Source organism: Scomber japonicus, chromosome 3 (genome assembly GCF_027409825.1).
Source record: "Scomber japonicus isolate fScoJap1 chromosome 3, fScoJap1.pri, whole genome shotgun sequence".
Taxonomy (NCBI): domain Eukaryota; kingdom Metazoa; phylum Chordata; class Actinopteri; order Scombriformes; family Scombridae; genus Scomber; species Scomber japonicus.
The window spans coordinates 32,568,590-32,594,472 of NC_070580.1; the positions used below are offsets into that span (position 1 = coordinate 32,568,590).

The 25,883-nt window shown below is 39.9% G+C and overlaps 1 protein-coding gene across 1 annotated transcript; it reads left to right on the forward strand.

Annotated features, from left to right (window-relative positions):
- Positions 1 to 24,088: 24,088 nt before the first annotated feature.
- Positions 24,089 to 25,486, forward strand: LOC128355371 (zinc-binding protein A33-like). Its single transcript, XM_053315611.1, has one exon. The coding sequence runs from the start codon at positions 24,089 to 24,091 to the stop codon at positions 25,484 to 25,486; it is 1,398 nt and encodes a 465-aa protein (XP_053171586.1).
- The last annotated feature ends 397 nt before the right edge of the window (positions 25,487 to 25,883 follow it).

Sequence of the window (25,883 nt, forward strand, 5' to 3'; positions counted from 1 at the left end):
TTTAATGAATGAATAAAAGTGACAAATGCAGAGGAGAGAAACAGAGACTGAAGCATCCACAGCACCTCTCTTTTTTAACTGTACACCATCTGCTGAGTGTGTTATGGTTATTTATTTCTGCTTTAGACTTTATGTGCCATCAAAACTACTTTAAATCAATGTTTTATTTCCCTCCTTTACTCCCTCTCTCATTCACTCCTTTACTTTCTCTGTCTGGCTCATTCTTTCTCTCTACTCTTTTGCAATATCTCCTTTTTTTAGCGTTAAACAAACAAGAAGAAATGTCCTCCCTCCCATCATCCTGATATATATACAGAGTACTTCCTTGTTTTTATGAATGAAACAGTGCACAAGTTCTAGGGGGGCGCACATGAATGAGTGTTCAAAGTTAAACCAGATTGATTGATGGAGGAAAATAACCCATCAAGAGTTCAACTAGTTCACAACAATTACAACTCAAGGTTCACTTACTAACTACTTTCCACAGCTTTCAAACCAAGTTTATTCTTGACTTTGGGAAAACAAGCTTGATAAATGATTCCAACTCAAAGGTTTTAAGAACAGTCTTCATCTGCAACTGAGGGCCCTATTTTAATGATCTACAGCGCATGGCATGAAGCGTGTAGAGCAAGTGTCTTTGGGGCGTGTCCAAATCCACTTGTGCTATTTTAACAGCGGGAAAATGGTCACTGCTCCAGGTGCATGGTCTAAAAGGGATGGACTTAAGTCCCCTCATTAATCATAGGCGTGTTTTGGGTGTAACACACGGTCTCCCGTTCCCTTTAATATCAAGGAGCGCTGTCACCTTGGCGGATTGCTATTATAACAGCGCATTTACCCAGCTATGTGTTTCAATAATATAACATGAGTTACTTTTACTGAAAGGAAAGTTGGCTGATGAGCTGCTAACCTCACATTTAATTCATATAAAGGAAGAATATATGTTGTCCTCCACCAGATTGTTTTTAACTAAAACATCTGGTATATTTTCATTAAAATGAGGCCTATTGATCATAATATTGTGGTAATAATTTGAAATGAAGTTGGCTGAAATGGTCTAAAACAGATAATTTGTGGGTGATAATTTACACCTTATGCTTTATAAACAGTCAAAAGTTGCACAGTCGATTGGAAGACAGCAGGAAGGGTTAAATCACAATATGAGCAAACAGAAACCATGGATGAAATAACATCTTGCAGCATGAATTTGTACAGACAACTTGTTCATAACACCTGACCAAACTCTATCTGCTAAAGTCAGCTAAAGAAGTAAAGAAAAGCTAGTAAGAAGATATTGAGTTGGAAAAGTTTGTAATGTTTGGCAAAGTCAAGACTGAGCTTTCATGTTGACCTTTTTTAACATTTCACTTTTACACAACAGCTCATGAGAGACCCAAGACAACCTGAGAGATACTGAACCAATTCAAGCTCTGTTGTCCAAACTAGCCAATAGTCAATTTTCAAGTTTTTATGAGGTTCCAATAAGTGCAGAAGCCACTGACTTGTAACTTTGATTTGAGTAAAAATGAGCTTCAGAAAAATAAAATGACTGTTTGGAGCATTCAGTGCAACATGTGAATATGTGTATCAGCACAAATATGAATATTGAGTTGGTGGCATACTGGCTTGTTTCCAAATATAAGAATGAAACTTTAGATCAGACCACAGCGCAAAAAACATAATGAAGTTATCTGGAACGTAAAATATGATCAATACAGAGCAGAACATGTGATCTAATATCTGGTAAAAGTGCAGACGCTGGAGCTGCTGACACTTCAGTCTGCTGCCCGTGGTGTCGATGTGCTGTCAGAGCTTTAAATTACAAACATCAAACCACACGTCAATTAGTGTTATGCACTGTTTGGCCGAACGTTTCCAGAGGGGCGAAATGTATCTCATCTGCACATCCATCTGTAATCATGACCAGACAAAAAAGCACATTAGCACGCAGGATATTCTGGTTCTGGATGTTTTTGTGTGGACCTGAAATATTTACCCTGTTCTTTTTTAACCCTCCTGTTGTCCTCGAGTCAAGAAAGGGGGGAAGGAAGGAAGGAGGGAAGGAAAGGAGGGAGGAAGGAATGGAGGAAAGGAAGGAAGGAGAAAGGAAAAGAGGAAGATGATTTATAAGATCTTCCTCAGCTATAAAGCTTTTGGGTAACACCTTTAAAGCTTAACCCTCCTGTTGTCTTCGAGTCAATGAAGGAAGGAAGGAAGGAGGGAAGGAAGGAGGGAGGGAGGAAATGAAGGAAGTAAGAAGGAAGGAGGGAAGGAAGAAATTAAGTAAATGAGGGAGGAAGGAAGGGAAAGATTCAAGATATTCAATAATGTCAACATTTAAATGATCAATCTGCAGTAGCTGTGTAGAGTATGTGTGTATTTATAAGTGCATCTTGTTCATGCCTGGGAATGATAAAGGATTTTATTTTAACAGTAATAAAACAGTAAAGTCATCTTCAGGGTCTTCTGTCTTGTTCATTTTTATTTTTTGGGCCACCTTGCTGCAAAAAATGAGCTTCAGCTTAGAATCTGCAGCAGAGAATAACTTTCAAGATTGCAATAATTATTCATTTTCAGACTGTTGATTGCTTTTTCTAATGTGCTTTTGGGCAGGTTGGTGTGTTTGTGAGGAACGTCTTTATAATAATCAACTAAATGTCTGAATTTCTATCAAGTTACTGAAGTTTTCACAAATGCAAACTGATGAAAACAAAAGTTCATACTGAACATACTTGCAAAACGCTGACTGATAATGTATTTAATCAGTTTTCTTATACCTGCTCGTAGCAACTAAAACATGCTGATTATTTTTTTTCATGGTTCTGTTGAGGCAGCTCGGTGCATGTTAGGAAAAGGATTGCTGTCTGAAATAAAAAAATGCTGATGAAGAACACCTCCTTTGAACTTCTGTGTGGTTCAAAATATGTAACTGACTTCCTGGACTGGAAAGACGTTGCTAGCAAACATGGATTTTCTCCAAAATCAATCAATCAATCAATCATCAAAGGAGATAGGGTTGAGTTGTGTCATGATGCTGAGGTTTCTAAAAAAGGATGATTCATACAAAAGAAACACATTTTCTCACTTATCTCAAGTGATATCTATCCAATCTACATATCTATAAATAATGTTAAAAGTGTGTTAAGTTAAGTGGACACAGTCTTATTATCATTGGTGTAGTCATGGTAACACTACAGTCCTGCTGTCAATCCATTACCTATATGGTAATCCCTGCCTGCAATCAGGTGAAACCCAGATCATGAAAATGTCCTAAATCTATACAAAAGGGGGTTACAGCTCTGACATGGATGGAAGCTGTTAAATATTTTTTTTCTTTGTAAGCCTGTAATCATTTAAATCAGTGATTCACATCAGAAGATAAAGCCTCTAACCAGCAATCAAGAGTTCTGTGCTCAGTGAATAGCGAACCATTATGTCAAACATCAGTCTAATATTCACACAGAGCACAGAATAAATTAAACTTTGTTAGCTCTGACCTGACAGCTGACACACTGAATGACACCAGTGAAATCAATGCACATATATATATATATAGTACATATAAATTATGCATCTGTATTAACATACAAGCACACACATCTACAGTTTAAAAGCTATTTTAAACGAAGCCCAGCCTACAGCACCATGGAGATGAGAAGGTGTAAAAGGAGAAAATGAATATGTTGCCTACAGTAAATGAGAGATGCAGAGATTGATTGTGTGTGTGTGTGTGTGTGTGTGTGTGTGTGTGTGTGTGTGTGTGTGTGTGTGTGTGTGTGTGTGTGTGTGTTAAATACATCACCTCTGAATGATAATAATGAAAAAAAAGGCTGATGCACGAATAGTAATCGATCAAAGAGACGCAAATAAATGAGTAGAAATCAAGAGAATTAAAAGAGTGAGAGGAAGAGGAGGTTTGTGTGCTCTTAAATGCTGAGACTATGTGTGTGCATGTGTGTGTGTGTGTGTGTGTGTGTGTGTGTGTGTGTGTGTGTGTGTGTGTCCCTCAGAGACCTCGAGACAGAAAATGAATGGTGAGTAAATGTGTTTAGCTCCTGTGCTCTGACTGCAGTGTCAGCTCAACATCAATCAACTACTCACACACATTCACACACACACACACACACACACACACATACACACATACACACACACTCACACAATGCATACACACAAATGGGTACGTGTGTGTTTCTGAGTGGAACATCCAGAATTAATCACAGCCTCTTGGCCTCTCTGGTCCTGAAGTGTCTAAACAGACTAACAGATGATTTACCATGAACACACACACACACACACACACACACACACACACACACACGCACACTCTTACTTAGTATATGATACTTCAAGCACGTATGAGGGCCTTCTTTCAACACATTTTCTCACCACCACAGCTACTTATAGAAAATAAAGTCAGGTCTAGCCATGACTGGTATGTTGATTTCATGCAACATGCATTGCATCCAGATTCACATTGGTCATGGTGTGTTTCCACAAGCCCAGTTTAGCCCAGTTTAGCCCACTTTTTGGACACTGTGCTGCACAAAGCTCCTAAACGTGTGTTCTCACAGCAGGGGATAACCACACCGAACCAGGCTGTTGTGGTCTTGCTTGCACCCTTGAAGATCCTCTTCTTTGTGTCTTACCTGAATTATTGGCCACCAGAGAGTTCTGTCTTTAAAAATCTCTATATTTTTAGCTTTAAATTTTATTCATATGTTCCTGTTTGTACTAATCACTTTTGGAGCTGTTAAAAATACTATGAAGAAAATCGAACCTTTCCTACTACTGCTGCATCACATTAAAAGCTTTTCAATTGCAAACCAGCTGGAGGTTTCTATTGTGAAGCCGCTGTAGGAAATCTAAAATCTACTGCACTACTATTTGGTATTTGTCACCCACTTTGCAGCCACTATTCTTCACAAAAATATGTCTATCAAACAAAATATGGACATATTCTTTGCTGCTTAGTCAATCTTAAATATTGCGGGTGAGATTGTAAATAAAAAAAAAAAAGGAGGAAGAGCCATGCTGAGCTGTTAGATGAAGAGCTGCAGGCGACGGACTCTACTGCAGTTTGTCTGAACCACCATGTATCCAACACGTCATCAAAGTAAACAACGCCTTGCTTTGCCATGCTGTGCTTTAGAAAAACCATTTGTGTTGTGTCAGCATGTCTCGACTGGGGGGTCGGGGTTGCTCGCAGCTTAGCCTGGCGTGAGTGTCCCCACATCCATCAATTCTTGCGAAGGACACCAAATTCTTAAAGTGGTCAGTGTTCACTGTGGGTAAACTCCCACTGGTCAAAATCTAACATTTTCGATAGCATGAGTAGCAGATCTACTTCCTTTGCCTCATACAGCTGTGTGAATGCCAGGTCCAGTCAGCATGCAGTCTTATGAAGGTCAATGTCCATGAAGATCTTTGTATTGTAAATTTTTAATATTTTAGAATGAGTAAAGTGCCGTCCACATTAAGAATGATAACTACAACAGTAACTATAACGATAATGATGTGAGCATCCACACTTATGAACTATAACGTCCTGTAAACACCGGTGCCATTGAGTATTTCGGGACACTAGTTGCTGTGATGTTTCAGTATTTACACACCAAAATGCACCGACCAACAGCAGCAGATGTTGAGGTGCGATGTGCAAAAGCGCACTGCTCTGCTTGTGAGCACAGACCTGAAGCCTAAAAGATCCGCTAACTTTGTTGTTTTTTTACATAATAATAGAGAGCGAAGTTCCAGTAATTTTGTATAATAAAGAGGGACAGGCGGGGAGTTCCGGTCCTCTGAAATGAGGCCAACGCAGAAGTAACTTAGAACTGCATTCTATCAAAAGGCCACCAGGGGGCGACCGTCTCTATACAAGTCAATGGAGAATTCACCAACTTCTCACTTGATTTCTAACCTCAGTAAACGTTTTCAAAATGTGTTTATGGTCTCAATCGCTAGTTTAAAGCCTTCTTCAATGCAGTATGATGTTCATTTGGGACATTTTGGCCGCCCTGATTTTATATTTGACGATAAAGCAGGGTATGCATTAGGGCGTGGCTACGTCATGATTGACGGGTTGATTGACCAATGTCCTCAAGATCCAGCCCTCGCAACCATAGCAACCTCCCTGGTCCACCCATGGCCCTGCCTCATGCCCATATAAGTAGAATCCATGTTTTATATTTTTCCCGACATGCACCTGAAATTTTCAAGATGACGCTGCCCAGATCCGAAACTATTGGAAAAGAGTTGCCATAACCAAAGTTTATCCCAAAACTAAGTCTTTACCTTGACACAGAGCTTGTTAAAAGTGAGGTCCACAACATCTCCTCACTCTCATCATCTAAAGCTCAAATTGCACCTCAGAAAGATATAAGAGCACCGAACATACACACAGCAGGCTATCCATCTTCCTTTAGCTGTTATCCCCGGCCTGTTGCTTTATGAAGACTAATGCAGCATGTAACTCTCCACAGAGGACAGACACACACAAACATACCTGTTATCACCTTTACGTTATATGTTCTGACATCATCAAAATGTACGACACTAGACTAGTCAAATCTAGCACAAAACAAATATGTATGGATTATTTTTCCTTTTTCCAAGTGAAAATATCCTAGTGTGCTATTTTGTTTTTTTGTACATATTTTTTAAGAAGTAATGTAGCTAAGGGCTTTTCTTCTGACATGGTGCGGTGTGAATAATGAGTTTAATCTCCAGCTGATCTGTGGCTGTACTATTCAGCTCCCACTGTATTTATGTGTGACTGGATGAGCCTGAAGCTGAATGGAGCTGACACAGAGAGAACAAAAAATGGGTGTAATGTTTAATGTTCCCTTACCTTTCAAGAAAGAAAGGTAAATACATCACAGTATGCTCAAAGGCATCCTATCAAAAGTTTAGCATCCTTTATTACCCTGCAACGGTTGTATCTATCAATACGCTGACTGTGTAGGCTATATCTTAATATAATACTCAGTGTTTTGGAAGAGGCAGTTTATATTTGACCCATATTAGAAATATTTCAAGCTGAAGTTTATAATTTCAACTTCCCACTGTTCTGCTAGAAGGCATCTGAAGTTGTAGCATCATTACAGGTGTTTTACTAACCAGGCAGTTTCTCAATATCACAAACGTGTCGAATATCATCATTAATAAACCAGCAAATTCTATTTTACTATTTTGTATAAAACCATGCAAAGTTTTCGAGGAAGGACTTTTACATTTACACAGTACTGGTGGTGCCTCATCTAAAACCTTCCACATCAATCAACTCTGAAGCCATGCTTGATGTGACAATGCCCAATCCTCCAGACGAGGACATACAACAAAAAGGTATTTGTGAGGGTTACTTGGTTGGGATGAGCGCCATCATCACTCTCTCACAGTCTGCATAAACTCGTCATATTCCAGGAGTTACCAATGCAGCTGCGCAATTATCAAACACATTGACCGGGTCGGCATGCCCTGGTTCAAATCCATTTCAGTGACCCTGAATCATCGGTGAGCTGAATTTATATTGGAATGGGTAAAATGAGAGTAATTACTCTACTGTGCTCTTGGTGTATTGATCTCAATAGGCGGATAGACCTTGCCCCCCCCCCCCCCCCCCCCCTTTTGTAACTTGTAATTGTAGACTGTACTGTGAAGCTTTTAATGGAAAGATGAAAGACTTGACATCATGCCAGTTGGAGAAGATAGATCTATTTTGTATTGTTGGAGAGTTGTGTGCTCAGCTCCCTCATATTCTCGATATTCTGCCAGTACTTGCAATCTTGCACAAACAATTCAGGTTGTTGTCGCAGTTGTTGGAGCTGAATACACAATTTACATGCATGAAGGAGGGGTAACTGTCAGGGGAGACTGGTTCTGGCCGGTAAAGGTGTGAAGACATATGCATAAAAATGCCATTAGAATACTAATGAATGAATGCTTTATGGGGTTAAAGAGAAAGAAGATTTACTTTTGGTAGAACAATAACCAAAAAATATGATTTGATTAAATAAAAGTTAATGTACAGATTTAATAGTACTAAGAATGAAGACATAGAAACAACTTGCCTGTAATTGTTTGTAGATATCTCTCTAACTCTATCTCGAATATATCTCTCTAACTTTTTCTACACACTGCAGTTTTGCCACTGTTTGCGGTAGTGCAATGTAATTCAGAGTCACTGTTAATGTTTGGCATGCAGGGTGGAGACTTCATGCTGGCCACAAATATAATACTACTGTCAAAATTGCACTCTTTTTTCTTAAATATATGAAACTCTGAAGAGACACAATCCACTTTTTATAGAACACACACTGTATGGGAAAGGAACCGAGCTGACATTTTAATCCTCTTGCATCAAAAGGGCCATGTTGTTGTCCCTGGCGATGCAATGTTTTATACCTTAGTCAACCATGATTTTGGTTATATAGTCTGACTGCTGCGCTTTTCATTCTGTAGGCCAATCTACACAGTACTGCACATAAACAACCAAAGAACAAGATTCAAGAGACATTGTTCATATTGTGCCTGTTGACCAGTGGGAAACTGACAAAAGTTCACCTCTACAAGTAAAGAAAACTCCTCCACCAAACAACACAGAAACAACATCAAAAGTGAAACAAGAGTAGAAAAACAAGCAAAAAAGAGTTGGAAAAGTCACTCTCTCCGACATGCTCTCAGCAGCACTGATCACACTCACTCAGAGCATGCACTCGGAGAAAAATGGGTAAGTCTGCATTCTGGGACCGCACTGTTCTAGTGGGATAATAGGGTACTATCAGCCCTTTAAGATATGATGATAGTCACTGACTGTTAAGGGCTTTTCAAGTGAGGAGAAGGATTTAAAAAAATGTTCTATTTCACAGGGAGCTATAGTGCAAAGCTAAAATGGGTGAAATATGGTCTCTTTTTGTGGTTTTTGCAAATGCCGCTGCATTTTGGATCAGATGGAGAGTTTTTAGAGACTTGTTGGGACACTGTGAACATAAGGAATTGTAACAATCAAGCCTTGATGTAAGAAATGAATGGACTAGATTTTCTGCATCTTTTTGAGACAGGATGTGCCCGATTTTTGCTACATGGATCAAAACATTTTTTTTTTAATGTGGGAGTTAAATGACATCCTGATCAAAGTTGTCTCCTAGATTTCTTACAATAGTGCTGGAGGTCAGGGTAATGCCATCCAGAGTAGCTATATCATTAGACAGTGTGTTTAAAGTGTTTAAGGCCAAGCACAGTAACTTGTAACTTAACCTTTGTGTCGTCCTCCCAGGTCAAATTGACCCCGTATGTTTTGACTCTTCCTTCCTTCCTTCCTTCCTTCCTCCTTATCTCTTTCTTTCTTTCCTCTCTCTTTCCTCCCTTCCTTCTTTCCTTCCTCCATCCCCCTTCCTTACTTCCTTTCTCCCTCCTACCTACCTTCCTTCCTTCCTCCCTCCTTTCCTTCCTTCTTCCTCTCTCCTTTCCTTCCTTCATTCCTTCTTCTACCCTCCCTTCCTTCCTCCCTTCTTCCTCTTTCCTTTCCTTCCTTCCTTCCTCCCTTCTTCCTCTCTCCTTTCCTTCCTTCATTCCTTCTTCCTCCCTCCCTTCCTTCTTCCTCTCTCCTTTCCTTTCCTTTCCTTCCTTCCTTCCTTCCTTCCTTCCTTGACTCGAGGACAACAGGAGGGTTAACCAATTTAGCTAAGCGATTGGTTTCATCTGGCTTGATTTATAACATATTTTTGGGTATCATCTGCATAACTATGACATTTTATGGACTGTTTCCTAATAATATCACCTAAAGAATGCATATCAAAAAGGTGAATAGTATTGGTCCAAGCACTGAACCTTGTGGAAGTCCTGGAGGATTCATCATTATTATATACATACTGCAATCAAGCTCATAAATAGGACTTACACCAGCATAATGCACATCCTGTATTGCCAATTAAATGTCCCGATCTCTGTAATAGGATGTGATAGTCAAAGGCGTCAAAAGGAGCACTGAAGTCCTTTGTCCGATGCAATTAGGAGGCCATTTGTAAGTTTCACCATTGTTGTCTCTGTGTGAAGCCTGACTGAATTTAGAGCAGTGCTTCAACACATTACAGATATTAAAACTGACATGTAATGGCCTCAAATATGTGTAGAAACCTTCTAAATTGACTAAAAAAGCTTTTGTAGTTCTGTAATTGTGCCTTTACATTTACATTTGACCCACATTCTTCAACATCACTCTATATTCATATAAGAAACACTAACTTATTTATGAGGACATCTATAGTCCTTCAACAATTAACTGTTTCAAAACGAGATCATTTACATTTCACATTTCACATTTTAAATATTAATATATAACGTTATGGTTTTCTACTCCATTACTGCACAAAACATTCCTTGATGTTTTACATGAGACATGGACAAGTTGGATGAATATGTAAGTAGTAATTTCAAGCCAATCAAGATGTTTTTCTAACTTTAACTAAAAATTTATTTTAACACAAGCCGTGCTCTTTCCCTAATCCTAACCAAATTGTGATTGTGCCTAATCCTAACTAAACCTTAACCTCACTGGTCTCAGTACTGTGCAATAGTCACCATTAGATTTGTTGTTTTAGCAATGCTATAATGACCATATATAATTATTTCCCAATCTCTTTCTTAGAATACAACTAGGAAATACAGCAAATGTGTAAATGTATTAAAAACAGAAAAACAATAGCTCCTATAGGTTAAAGTGGTAAGTATTTAGTGTGACTTCCCTTTACACTTGAGGAATATCAGGCTGGAACCTTAATTAATAATAATATTTAACAATTAATATTTTGTCTACATATTTCCTGTATTCTCTGTTTGTATGGTTGTGGTAGCTGTGGTAGACTTTTGCACAGTACTGTATATAAAGGTTTTCTTCCTGAACTCCCATGCATTCAAAAAATAAGATGCCAATTTCAACAACCATCTCAGTTACTTTGAGTAGTTTGGACCATAGACTGTATAGAAGAAATGGACGTAACATCCGTGACGTCGCCCATTGGTTTGTGGACTGCTGCTCGGAAGCCAATAGTTTCGAATCTAGGCAGCGCCATCTAGAAAATTACAGGTGCATGCTGGGAAAAATAAAAACACGGATTCTACTTATATGGGCATGAGGCGGGACCATGGGCGGACTGGGGAGGTTGCTATGGTTGCGAGGGCTGGATCTTGAGGACATTGGTCAATCAACCTGTCAATCAGGACGTAGCCACGCCCTAATGCATACCCTGCTTTATCATCAAATATAATATCAGGGAGGCCAAAATGTCCCAAATGAACATCATACTGCATTGAAGAAGGCTTTAAACTAGCGATTGAGACCATAAACACATTTTGAAAACGTTTACTGAGGTTAGAAATCAAGTGAGAAGTTGGTGAATTCTCCATTGACTTGTATAGAGACGGAAGTCTCTATACACCAAAGCAGTCGCCCCCTGGTGGCCTTTTGATAGAATGCAGTTCTAAGTTACTTCCGCGTTGGCCTCATTTCAGAGGACCGGAACTCCCCGCCTGGTTTGGATCCAGCAACTCAGTGGTATCCTTTATATAATTAAAAAACAAAAAGGTGGCCACCATCCCTGTTTTTTTTAAAGTCCATACTAACATTCGCTCTTGGGAAATACTAACATGCTAAACCAAGATGATGATCACATTAACATCCCTGCTTAGTATCATTGTTAGCATTGTCAGTGTGAGCCTTACTGCCTCATAAAACACTTGTAGTAATAAGAAAAAAAGTTCCTGATGGTGGCACCAGAGGAAAAGCCATTTCAGAACATTTCAGACTGACAACTTGACAGGCTCGTCTACCTCAACTTTCTCAGACTCAATTTTCATAAGGCAGTTTTTTTTTTGCGTGGGGGGTTCAACGAAGCAACATTTAAGACTTGTCAGCACAACTCGGATAGTAAACCTTTTTCTGTGGTTTGTTGAAAGTTCTCGGCTCACTAAAATAACTTGCTTTATAGCACAGATGCCATTTCTAAGTTGGTGAATGCCTTGATAACATCTAGAGACACACACATGCACACACACATGCAACGTGATTAAGAACAAATTAGTGGTTTACACAAGTCTTCTGATTCAGGCATTGTTTTAATTTTTCTACAAAAAAAATGTGGCTTCATATAAATGCTAACAAACGCAGTGAGAATATAAACTCAATGACGTCAGTATGAACTTTGAATATATTTAACTATTGTTTGTTCAGACACACACTGGCCTCATTTCCTGCAATTTGAACTTCTAAGTTGTTTTCTATTATGTTTTTTAATCTGAAGGAGTCTGAGCCAAATTGATGTATTAAAACGGCTGTATAAATAAAAAGTTGATCCATGACAATAAAGGAGGAACTTAATTTCTTTCTTTCTTTTTTTTTTTTTTTTAAACACACCAGGGAGGTTTTTCCACTTTGCATAAGCTGCATTTACCGTATACACCCAGTTAGTATTTAGAGGGAACTGAAAAGACAAAAGAGGTCTCATCATCTTATCGTCTGATTATATAATAAACAAAGAGCAGAAAAAAGACAATAGTCTTTTTATTCTCTGAACTAAGAATAAGCTGGCGAGTTGCCACCTCTTTAGTTTGATGCTATTCTTCTGCTTTTTTTCCCCTTTTTCTTTGCTCTAATCCACTTTGTCTCTTCCAGTGTTGAAGGTAACACATCACAGCATGATGCTATAATAATAATTACTGTTACACCCAACAAGTTAATATGACCAAATATATCCTTTGACCATGTGACAATCGGCAGTAATCAGCAGGGCGACACCATTTGTCCAAAAATGTTACACTTTACTGTTTAAAAAATAATGACGTGACAATGCTGTGGTTAAGGTCAGGTTAGGGTGAGGACACAAACCATTTGTTTAGGTCTAAGGAAAGATCATGGTTTGGATTAAATTGATGTCTTCACTGACCCACAGAACCAACCAACACCGTTACGTAGACAATGACATCATCACAAAATGTCGGCTCTCTGGCTAGATACAGTAACTAGGTAGAAATGACAAAATAAATTTGTTGTGTCCATGGTTTTAGCAACTTTTTTTAACCAGATTTTTGGCAAAGGTGTTTTTCATAATGTACTTTTTTACATCTTCTTTAAAGTCACACTACTTTCGTTGTCATGGCTACAATAATAACCAGAGGTTAATAACTGTTGTCCTCTAACCTGAGGACGATCATCGTTATGGTTTTTTAAAAATATGTCCCAACTTGCAGGCAGAGTCCACCATTGGGTCATACCATCCCCCCCCCCCCTTTATCCAAATGAGGAGAACTGCTGTCCTATTTATACAGTCCCAGTCAAATATTTGGACACACCTCCCATTTATGACTGACAATACAATCAGACTCAAAAGCAAGACTCAACTTTAAAAAAAACAGTTCAAATCCAAAGAGTTTAATATAAAGCAGGTTCGGTACACAGGTAGGCAGAGGTATCAGAAACAAAAGGCAGAAGACAAAAAACTAAATTGGGTCAAATACGCAAAGACGCAAACTGGCAGAGACAAAGGGGAGCACGCAGACTAAATACACAAAGAAAGGATAATTCAACACAGGTGACAATAATCAGGACGGGGCAGCTAATCACTCACAAGGCGGGAAACACAGGAGGACAGGAAGTGAAGATTTCTGAAATGAAAGAAAAGGTGATTACAAAATAAAACAGGAAATAACCAAGAATGCACAAACTGAGGAGCTAGATGTTACAACATGAGTGACAAGGTGTAACCAAATATTTGACTGGTTGCTAGACATCACCTGAACTGACCTACTCATTATTACTACGGCTGCTTGATATTATCTGCCACTCAAACATCACTATATGTCTTTTTTAGCAGCTGACTTTAAGACCTATTTTGCTATTTTTCACTGGAGAGCAGGCTCCTAGATTTCAAACAGAAATATACATTATCACAAATATATATAAATAATGACTACATTCATTTTTAATTCTGAATTGGGCAATTTTTCATATATGGCCCTAAAATCTGTTACACATATTATGTGGTTGCCCTGGCAACTCCGTGACCATGACATCCTAGCTGCTGCTCACACTCAGCTGCTCTATTAGAGCCTGACTTTCTTTATGTGTTGGACCATTGTCCGACCTTCACCTGCGAGAGCAAATCATCACGTTAGGATTGTCTCTGTGTGTGTTTGTGTGTGTGTGTGTGTGTGTGTGTGTGTGTGTGTGTGTGTGTGTGTCTCTAAGCTTTGATAGAAAGGTCAAGCAGTTGACTTGGATGTGAATGTCGGTGGCAGCTTGTCCCTTCTCCTCTCCTCACCTTGTCACCACATCTTTCATTCCAGCCTCTCTCTGTCTATCTCTCTCTTTCCGTCTCTCTCTATCTCTCTCTCTCTTTCTGTCAAATCCTCTCTTGTTCTACATCTTTTCTTTGGTCGTTCCAGAGTGGCGGTCTGCCCTCTATTTCACCTCCTTCTAAGAGCTTCCAGATTGTCTCTCGCTCTCACACACACATTACTTCAGAGGACATTACATTGACTTACATTCATTTCTTGCAGACTTATCCTAACCTTATAGACAACCACCACATGCATGACCCTAATCTTAACCTTACGATAACCCTTAACTTACCTTTAAACCAAGTTTTCACCCTAGAATTAATGATCTACTTTAGGGAGGCTTGTTTTTGTCCCCATAAGCGGGGTTAGTCCTCACAACATGAAGAATACCTGGACCACTCACACACACACACACACACACACACACACACACACACACACACACACACACACACACACACACACACACACACACACACACTTAAGTGTAACCTTATCAGCTCTGAGGTATATTGAAGATAAATTCTTTCTTTTTGTGACTCTCCTCTCTCTCTAACAACACAATTCTTTTCTTAGTTTCAATTTAGCCAGACTTGATTGTTGCTTGTGATTTGTCCGTCTATTGCTGCCGGACCAGCTCGCACATGAAGAAAGAAGAAAATCTTGCGAGTGGAGGCGGGTGGCTATAGATATAAGAGAAGATTTCTTTAAGATTCTTTTATTAGTCCCATGAAGGGGAAATTTATAATATTTTGCAGCAGACTGCCAAAAATGTACCCAAGTATTAATAACACCTGCAACAGATGCAAAAAAAAAATCACCTGCTAACCACACCCATATGTTCTGGTCCCACCAGTTTTCGATCCTCTGTGTCTGTTAGCATCTGTCAATTCTCATCCTGATATAGTTCTAATAAAGACATTTTTTCCTTCAGTTTCGCTCTGCCATGTTGCTTTCTCTTTGTTTGGGTCCACCTACTCTGCAATCCATGACAGCAGCAAAGTGGCAAGTGAAAAAATGGGTCAGTAAAAATAAATAATAAAAATACAAGTACAATTTGGAGAGTTTTAATTAGTAAACTGCATCCATGCACCGTGTTTCTGCTCAATAACTGAAACTAAGCAGGTGTTGGGCTTGGTTAGATATGAGACCTCCTCTGGGAAAACTAAGCTGCTGCTGCTGGATGTGGTGTTGGTGGGCCAATCTTCCCTCTGGTTCAATAAAATCCCAAATGCCCCACTGCAGTGACGGAGACACTGTGCTGTAGGAGATGACACTCTGAGCAAACTGAGGTTCTGACTCACTATGGTCATTAAAGATCCCACTTACTGGCACTTATAGCAAAGAGTAGGTGGTTCCCTGGTGTCCTGGCAAAATCCCCAAACTGGCTCTCTCCATGTGGCCACCTCGCCATCCCACAGCGTAATTGGCTCAATGATTCGCTCACTTTCCACCTCGAGCTGATGTGTGGTGAGCTGTCTGGCACAAAGTGGCTGCTGTGCACACAGTTGGGTGCTGTACACTGATGATAGTTGAGGTGAGTTTCTCTCCTCTTCACTGTGAAGCACTTTAGGTATCAAGATAAAGTGTAATATAAGTGTAATCTATTATTATTGTTATTAGTAGTAGTAGTATTCTGCTGGTACGCTGATCATGTTTATTTAAAAACTCAATTTAAGTAAATTAAACCTTCAAGACTTAACCTTCCTGTTGTCCTCGAATCAAGGAAGGAAGGGAGGGAGCAGGAAGGAAAGGAAAGGAAAGGAGGGAGAAAGGGAGGAACGAAGAAGGAAGGAAAGGAGGGAAGGAAGGAAGGAAAGGAGGAAGGGAGGGAGGGAGGAAAGAAGGAAGGAGGGAGGGATAGAGAAAGGAAAAGAGGAAGGAAGGAAAGAAAGAGAAGGAGGGAAGGAGGGAGGAAAGAAGGAATGAAGGAACAAAGGAAGGAAGGGAAGAAGGAAGAAGGGAAGGAAAGGAAGGAAGGAGGGAAGGAAAGAAGGACAGAAGGAAGGGAGGAAAGAAGGAACAGTCAAAACAGACGGGGTCAATTTTACCCGGGAGGACGACACAAAGGTTAAAAGCAGGTGAAATATGTTCTGAAATGGCCTGAAAATGAAAACTACACATTTTTGAAGTGATTAAAATATATGTTCTACATATTTTTACTTGAGTTAGTCGATAAGAGGAACAGTTCACAGAAACCAACAGAGCCACACATGAACTGACTGACTGATTGACTCACTCGATCCATCTGGTTTCACACAGCTGCTGCTCGTTTCTTCATCCTGAGAGACGATGAGGAGACGTAAGATGTCATTTATTCTCACAGTAATAGCCTCTGCTCAACATAAAGGGCCGGGGAGGAAAAAAAATGATGTGGCTGTGCAGTCGGGGAGGGAAATGACTGCTTTTATCTACATTATATAGTATGTGCAGGGTCTGCTGTAGACAAGAGAGTGGGCACAGAAAAAAAGGAGGGTACGGAAATCACATGAGAGGAAACCAAGGAGGAACAAAACTATTAGTCTCAGGTGAAACTAGAGGCGGTAATGTGTAAAATAAAACTCTTCCATTTAAGTAAAAAAACAACTATGAAATTTTAATACTTAACTCTTAAACATGCCTTACTAGTTATGTCATTTGCACCTAAAGTAAGGAAGGAAGGAAGGAAAGAAGGAAGGAAGGAAGGAAAGGAGGAAGGAAGGGAAGCAAGGGAGGAAGAAGGAAGGAAAGGAAGGAGGGAGGAAGGAAGGAAGGTAGGAAGGAAAGGAGGGAAGAAGGAAGGAAAGGAGGAAGGAAGGGAAGGAAGGGAGGAAGAAGGAAGGAAAGGAAGGAGAGAGGAAAGGGAGGAGGGAGGAAGAAGGAAGGGAGGGAGGGAGGGAGGAAGGAAGGAAGGGAGGGAGGGAGGGAGGAAAGAAGGAAGGAAGGAAGGAAGGAATGAAGGAAGAAAGAAAGAAAGGACAGATGAAGGAAGGAAGAAAGGACAGAAGGAGGGAACATTTACCCTAACAGCTGAACTTAGATCTGAGGAAGGAAGGAAGGAAGGAAGGAAGGAAGGAAGGAAGGAGGGAGGAAGGACGGAAGGACAGATGAAGAAGGAAGGAAGGAAGGAAGGAAGGAAGGAAGGAAGGAAGGAAGGAAGGACGGACCCGGGAGGACAACAGGAAGATTAAAGAGTCTGTATCTCCTGGTGCACGTTGTCTGTTTAAGGGTTAAAGGCCCCCCCTCACTCTCTCCTAGCTGCATGTTTTAGCTGAATGCAGAATGATATATGTGGAAAGGTAGACAATATAAGAGGATGTTTTTGCTTGAATCTATCAGAGAGGGAAAGGTATTTTTTTGTGATTAAATGGAATTGATGTTATTTCATAGAAAAGGATAGGTGAGGGTTGGTTCATGGATGTTTACCAACTACCTTGTGTTGTAAGTTTGAATCTTTATGCTTAGTTAATTGAATTTCACTCTCTCGACTTTATAGAGCAGATCAGTTATTATTCAGCACCTTGGTAACCAGTGAAACTATATAATCTTTCACCTCGAGTTTGTTCATGTGGTTTTAAATTGCTTTCATTTTATTCTTTTTGAATACCTACTGGTGAGGTTACAAGCAAGTAGGACCCACAAATCCTTGTTAATATAGATTTAATACTCCACTTGATTATCATTATTATAAATATATATTACCTTTGATACTAAAATGGCATCTGATAGCCTCCATACAGATGCCATTTCAATGCTTTAAAAAAAGGCTTTTTCTATACACAAGAGGCATTTCAGACACATTTCAGTCGCCTGTCACCAGCATGACTGACTGAAAATGTATATTTCTATTTTAGTCGTCTGCACAGGCTATTTAACGGTCTGAGTTTGACTGACTGAGGAGACAGTGTTACACAATCAGGAGGGGGAGGCAATGACAGCAGGCGTTTCACACTGATGCCATTTGATGCCATTTAAAGCAGGTGACTTTTGTCTGACTTGTATATATGAGTGTACTGGACAGTCACATTTCAGTATAATAAGGATTTTCAACAACAGCTTATTTCACATGGCTGAGGCTGTGGGATAACAAGCCTTAACAGCATCTGAAAGAAATGGCAAATTAAAGCAAATTAAATAAATGAGTGGTTGATAACAGTATTTCTGTTAAAAGATATACTCAGAGCAACAAATTAGTGACTTTTGTTTGATCATTTAGAGCAGGGGTGTCAAACATGCGGCCCGGCTTTTTTCCTTACTTTGTTCCTTCCTTCCACCTGTCCTTCCTTCCTCCCTTTCTTCCTTCTTTCCTTCCATCTGTCTGTCCGTCCTTCCTTCTGTCTGTCCTTCCTACCTTTCTTCCCTCCTTCCTTTTGTCTGTCCTTCCTACCTTTCTTCCCTCCTTCCTTTTGTCTGTCCTTCCTTCCTTCCTTCCTTCCTTCCTTTCTTCCTTCTTTCCTTCCATCTGTCTGTCCGTCCTTCCTTCTGTCTGTCCTTCCTCCCTTCCTTCCTCCCTTCAGTCTGTCCTTCCTTCCTTCCTTCCTTCCTTCCTTCCTCCCTTCCTTCCCTTCCTTCCCTTCCTTCCCTTCCTTCCATATTTTTAATGATCCGGCCCACATGAGATCAAATTGGTCTGTATGTGGCCCTTGAATGAAAATGAGTTTGACACCTCTGATTTACAGCATCATACTGCACCAGAGCATGAAACGAAGCTACCAGCAGCAAGAGGGATGACTTTAAAACACACACACATACACATAGTCTACTGTTTTTACTGTCAGATCCCCCTTCTGTTGACCTCATCGTGTTGAACTTGCAGACTACTGATCAATAATCCCCTCCTATCACATTTATCAATACTCCCCACTGCTTGATAACATCATCAGATTCACTGATCGATACCCGGCATTGTTGTATCAAATTATAGCTCTTCGTTATCAATACCCAGGAGTGTGTGTATTCAATTAGATGGCAGGGGAGGATCGATACCCGGCAGCTCCAGCAGCCACTCGTGAAGCCTCATCAATGCCAGCCACCGTCCTGACAAATGATAACGCGCACAGATCAATAGGTTATATTGGTAATAACTTCTGGTGTGGGTGTTACCCCTGGTTCAGCAGACGGAGTCACATGCTGAGAGACTTTAAGGTTACAGATTTTAATCCAGCTACAGTTTGAGTCTGTCTTCATTTATTTCATAGTTTTAGTTGCATATAAGTTATTTCAGAATATTATTTTTTATGTGCATTTTTCATTTTTCTATCCACAGTCTCCTTGGCCCAATATTGATACAGTTGCCATGGTTACATTTTTTTTTTTTTTTGCCGTTTTTTGTCCGAGCTGTTTTTTTTTTTTTTGCCACTTTTTGTCTAACTTTCAATGGGATTGTAGTTGAATTTACTCCATAAATATGTTTTCCTTACATAAATGTGGAGACTGAAAGTAATTAATAAATAAACAGCATTAAAAATTAGAAATATTTTTGGGAGGGTGGAGGATACTGGAGCATTTGTGATGCCATATGTGTATGCATGTTGATTTTCACCTAATATTAAAACAGTAGTTCATTGTTTATGTGTTAACTTTTTATTAGTTGATTATCCAAATGTTCCTTTAAGCACCATTTTTTTTAGTAACAGGTTTATTTTGTTTGAGATTATATGGCTTGCTAGAATATGAGGGAATGTGTTTGAGTCATATAGAGGAATAATAATGGATATTTTAAATTTTTTGTTCTTGTATGGAGAAGGTTTGGGCCCTTTGAGTTTGATGTCATCCTGTGTGGCTTATGCTTACGTGTAGAAAGACAAAGAAGAAGAAGAATGTGTTACAAAACTCAATGTGTACAGCAGTCTCCTGTGAGTGTCTGTCCATCCTGCACCCAAAAAGTTGGGATAATAACTTTATTTGCAGTTTTTTGGTCTCTATAAAGTATTTTACACTACAAACTAAAACCAACAGACAAGTATCAATTAGAAAATAATAACTGTAAGTGAACTGGCCTACATCTGTCACATCATCTAAAAATCTTACTTTTTAAAATCAACCACAGTCTGATATGTAAATGAGCCAATGTTTTCACTAGTCTGTGTCATGGGAATGAAAACATCCCTGGTAGTAAAACGTGCATGACAAAGCTTCACACGTCGCCTGGTTCACATGATGAAAACAAGGAAATGTTGGTTATCTCTTTTTCACTGAAATGAGATAAGGATGCCAAGAAATAATATTTTCCATCAGAATAAAGTCACAACTTCCGAGAATACTCAGCATACAGGAGTACTGGGAGTACTGGGAATGGGGTTGGGAAATACTTTAATTGAGTCACTCTCTGCCTCAGTTTCTATGAGATTAGTAAGAGACAGCCTTCTTACGGTCCTGTCTGCCATGACATCTTTAAATATCCTGTTGTCCTGACATGTAGCCACCAGTCTGCAGACATTGTGGACACAGAAACATGTAAAAAGAGATTATGTTTAGTAAGAGAGTAACCCTTTCTTACTGCAGAGATCAGATAGTCCGCAGGTTCTGACCAATAAGAGAAAGTCAACCCTTGAACAACAGGTTAGCTCCACCTCTTACTTGATTCACTTGATCTGAGACCAACCAAGAAATGCACATTGTTGTTTTTCACACTAAGATACGATTAGATTCACTGTCAAAGTAAAACCAAGACATTGACTAACAAATAAGAGCTACAGGAAGAAACACTGAGGATACAGTGAGTACTGGGAAAGTTCATTGGAGCTAACAGAGAAAATACTTTCAGAAATCAAATATAGCGTTTTAGGCTGACAGATTGTTGCATTTTTAGTTTTATCAGTACACCTGCTGTGTTTCTATCTTCACTCAGAGAGAAAATGTCTTCCCAATCAGAAGAGGATCCATCCTGTCCCATCTGCTCAGAAATATTCAAAGATCCTGTAGTCCTGACGTGCAGCCACAGCTTCTGTAAAGACTGTCTGCAGAACTGGTGGAGAGGGAAACAAACACAGTAGTGTCCTCTTTGTAAGAGAAAATCATCTATATACAAACCACCTGTTGGTTTGGTGTTAAACCTGTGAGAGGCCTTCTTACTGGAGCGGTCTGAAAATCTCTGCAGTCTGCACTCTGAGAAACTCAATCTCTTCTGGACCGTCAGCAGTCATTCTGTCTCGTCTGCAGAGATTCAAAAATCACTCAAGAAAACACAGAAATCCATGAAGCCCTTAAAGGACAAATTGAAATTCCTCAAAGAAGTTAAAAGAAACTGTGATTAAACAGCAAAACAAATTAAGGTCCAGGCCAGAGACACCGAAGAGAGGCAGATTAAGGAGCAGTTTAAGAGGCATCAGCATTTCCCTCCACCGATCTCTCAGTGAAGAAGAAGAAGAAGAGTTCATTCTGGACTGAAACTGAGGAAAATTGCCATTCTTCGATCCTGACACTAACAGTCACATACACGCCTTCACATACATTTTCACCGAAAGACTGTTAACACTGTCCGTACACACCCACTGAAGAATTGCTTTTCCATGTAATAATGTAACTGTATAATTAGACAGGAAGACGGTTGTTATGTTCTGAGTGGCAATGTGCGTGATTTCCAGTTGCTTCTTATATTTTTGTTCATTGCAATTTACAAATACAATTTCCTTTTGCCAACTGATTAGAGAGAAAATCAAATATGACAGCAAAACGTTATTTAAGAGTCTGAAAAGTTACAGCATGGTTTCAGTTGACCCTGTTTTTACAGAGGCATATTTAAAAGAATAGGTGTGATCCTAATTTAAAATATGTAGAGTTTGCAGATGATCATATTTGACCAGTCACCAAACGCAGGCTGGAAAATCCATTTTTACTAAACATTTTGATCTAAACCCTCCTGTCGTCCTCCCGGGTCAAATTGACCCCGTCTCTTTTGACTGTTCCTTCTTTCCTTCCTTCCTCCCTCCCTCTTTCTTTAATTTTTCCTTTGTTCTTCCCCTCCCTCCCTCTTTCTTTGTTCCCTCCTCCTTCCATACTTCTTTCCTCACTTCCTTCCTTTCCTTCCTCCCTTCCTTCCTTCTCTCCTTACTTACTTCCTCTTTTCCTCCCTCCCTCCTTTCCTTCCTTCCTTCCTTCTGTCCTCCCTTCCTCCTTTCCTTCCTCCCTTTCTTCATTCCTCACTTCCTACCTTCCTTCCTTGCTTCCTCCTTTCTTTCTCTCCTTACTTCCTTCCTCTCCCCCCTTACTCCTTTCTTTCCTTCCTTCCTTCCGTCCTCCTGTTCTTCCTTCCTCCTTTCCTTCTTTCCTCACTTTCTACCTTCCTTCCTTCCTTCCTCCTTTCCTTCCCCCCCCCCATTCCTTTCCTTCCTTCCTTCCTTGACTTGAGGACAACAGGAGGGTTAATCTAACATGCTACAGTACAATAATCTTTCTCTGCACACATTAGGATGAATAAATGCATACACGTTTTTTTTTTTTGGTTTTTTTTCATATGACAATCATTATTATCAGTAATCACAGCATTTTACTCACAGTCCAAGAGGAACAAGAGAGGTCTGATTGTCACACAAGTAAAACCAAAAAATATTGGTTATAACCTTACATGGCATTGATAAACAGTGTGTGTGCGTATTTCAAGTACAGCATTTGAAATAAGAACTCCGCTTTACTTGTTATTACTTCCCAATGTTGGGTAAAAATATGAATTCATATTAACATAAAAGTAGTCAGTCCACTTCTCTAATCGTTAATTACTCTGTTTTGTATTATTTGCTATGCTTCTGGGTTTGTACATGCTGTATAAAACATTTAGTCTATTAATTTGAAATGCTGAAAAAGGTTGAGATGTTAAAAAGAAATCAAGTTGAGCTTTGGCTATGTTCACATTACATATGACATAGAGGTCATTAATTAGCATATTTCATTCTAAAAGGGCAATCTTTGTATATTTACTTTGCAGTCTGTAGAAAGTAAGTAACCATGGAAATAAAATGTGGGTGTATTGGAAAGATTTGTCCTCCTCTCCTTTCATTTTGCATTATGGGTAGGAAGCTGGCCATTACAGGTGATGACAGAGAGCTTTAGGTTCAGCCTCTCACCAGCTCCACCCCTCCCTTACCTGGCTCACCTGAGGAACACCAAGAAATACAGGTTGAGATGAGATAAAGATGCCAAGACACAATAACATTTGCCATCAGATTAAAATTCACAACTGCCAAAGAATACTGGGCATAGTGGAGTACTGGAGTACAATACTTTAATCGACTCATTTTCCAGTTCAGTTTCTGTCTACACTCAGAGAGAAAACGACTTTCTGATCCTGGTCCTGTCTGCCATGACATCTTTAAATATCCTGTTGTCCTGACATGTCGCCACCAGTCTGCAGACATTGTGGACACAGAAACATGTAAAAAGAGATTCTGTTTATTAAGAGACGGCTTTCTTACTGCAGAGAGATCAGATAGTTTAGCCAATAAGAGAAAGTCAACCTTTGAACAACAGGTTAGGGCAAAGCTCCACCTCTTACCTGATTAACTTGATCTGAGACAAACCAAGAAATGCACATTGTTGTTCTTCCACTGAGAAGAGACACGGACACTAAGAGACGATTATATTCACTGTCAAGGTAAAACCAAGACATTGACTAACGAATAAGAGCTACAGGAAGAAACACTGAGGATACAGTGAGTACTGGAAAAGTTCTAACAGAGAAAATACTTTCAGAAATCAAATATAGCGATGTAGGCTGACAGATTGTTGCACGTTTAATTTTATCTGTACACCTGCTGTGTTTCCATCTTTAATCAGAGAGAAAATGTCTTCCCGATCAGAAGAGGATCTCTCCTGTCCCATCTGCACAGAAATCTTCACAGATCCTGTTGTCCTGACGTGCAGCCACAGCTTCTGTAAAGTCTGTCTGCAGAGCTGGTGGAGACAGAAAAAGGAGTGTCCACTTTGTAAGAGAGCACCTTTACTGAGTGATCCACCTCGTAACTTGGCGTTAAAGAACCTGTGTGAGGCTTTCTTACTGGAGAGAGAACAGAAATATTCAGCAGTGTCTGAGCCTCTCTGCAGTCTGCACTCTGAGAAACTCAAACTCTTCTGTCTGGACCATCAGCAGCTAGTTTGTTCTGTCTGCAGAGATTCAAAAACACACAACAACCATAAATTTAGACCCATCGATGAAGCTGCACAGGATCACAAAGAAGAGCTACAAGAATACCTGAAGCCCTTACAGGAGCAACTGAAAGCCTTCAAAAGAGTTAAAGACAACTGTGATCAAACAGCAAAACACATTAAGGTCCAGGCCAGAGACACAGAGAGGCAGATTAAGGAGCAGTTTAAGAAGCTTCACCAGTTTCTACAAGGGGAAGAGGAGGCCAGGATCTCTGCTCTGAGGAAAGAAGAGGAGCAGAAGAGTCAGATGATGAAGAGGAAGATTGAGGGTCTGAGCAGAGAGATCGCAGCTCTTTCAGACACGATCAGAGTCACAGAGGAGAAGCTGAGAGCTGAACACGTCTCATTTCTGCAGAACTACAAGGCTGCAGTAGAAAGAGTCCAGCAGCACCCCCTGCTGGATGATCCAGAGCTGGTCTCAGGAGCTCTGATAGATGTGGCCAAACACCTGGGCAACATGACCTACAACATCTGGAACAAGATGAAAAACATAGTCTCCTACACTCTTGTGATTCTGGATCCAAACACTGCCAACCCAGAACTCATCCTGTCTGAAGATCTGACCAGTGTGAGACGTGGAGAGAGACAGAAGCTTCCTGAGAACCCAGAGAGGATTTATCTCTATCTCTCTGTCCTGGGCTCTGAGGGCTTTAACTCAGGGACTCACAGCTGGACTGTTAAGGTAGGAGAGAGTCCGCTCTGGGCACTGGGAGTGGTAGCAGAGTCTGGCTTGAGGAAGTCAGGCAAACTGTCTCAATTATTCAGAATAGTGTTCTGTGATGGTGAATACACAGCAGACTCTGATTCAGCTCCCACCACTGTTTTCTCAGTGAAGACGAAGAAGAAGCAGAAGCTGCAGAGGATCAGAGTTCATCTGGACTGGGACAACGGAAAACTGTCATTCTCTGATCCTGATACTGACACACACATTCACACCTTCACACACACTTTCACTGAGAGACTGTTTCCATACTTTAACACTGTTAATGCACACACACTGAGGATTCTACCGTTGCCTTTCCATATAACAATGTAACTGTGCATTTTCCATTTGCTGACTGGTTACAGAGAATATCAAAAGTCACACAAAGAAGTTATTATTGCAGTGTCGTTTTTACATTTACAGCATGGCCTGAGTTTACTCTGTCTTGCAGAAGCACAATTGACACATTAGGCGTGATCCTTATCTAAAATATGTAAAGTTGGCAGATGACCATGTTCAACCAGTCACCAAACCCTGGCATGAAACTCATTGTTTTTAGATTGTGATCTTAATCAAAGACGTTACAGTACAACAGTCTTTCTCTGCAAACATTAGGATGAATGAACGTAAAGTATTTTTTACAGTCTGTTTCTTTTTCAAAGTTATGGCCATCATTATTATCAGTAATCAGAATATTTTACTAACAGTCCAAAAGGAACAAAAGTAGTAA

Coding starts and splice junctions, on each gene's coding strand:
- LOC128355371 (XM_053315611.1), top strand. CDS start 24,089: ATGTCTTCCCGATCAGAAGAGGATCTCTCCTGTCCCATCTGCACAGAA.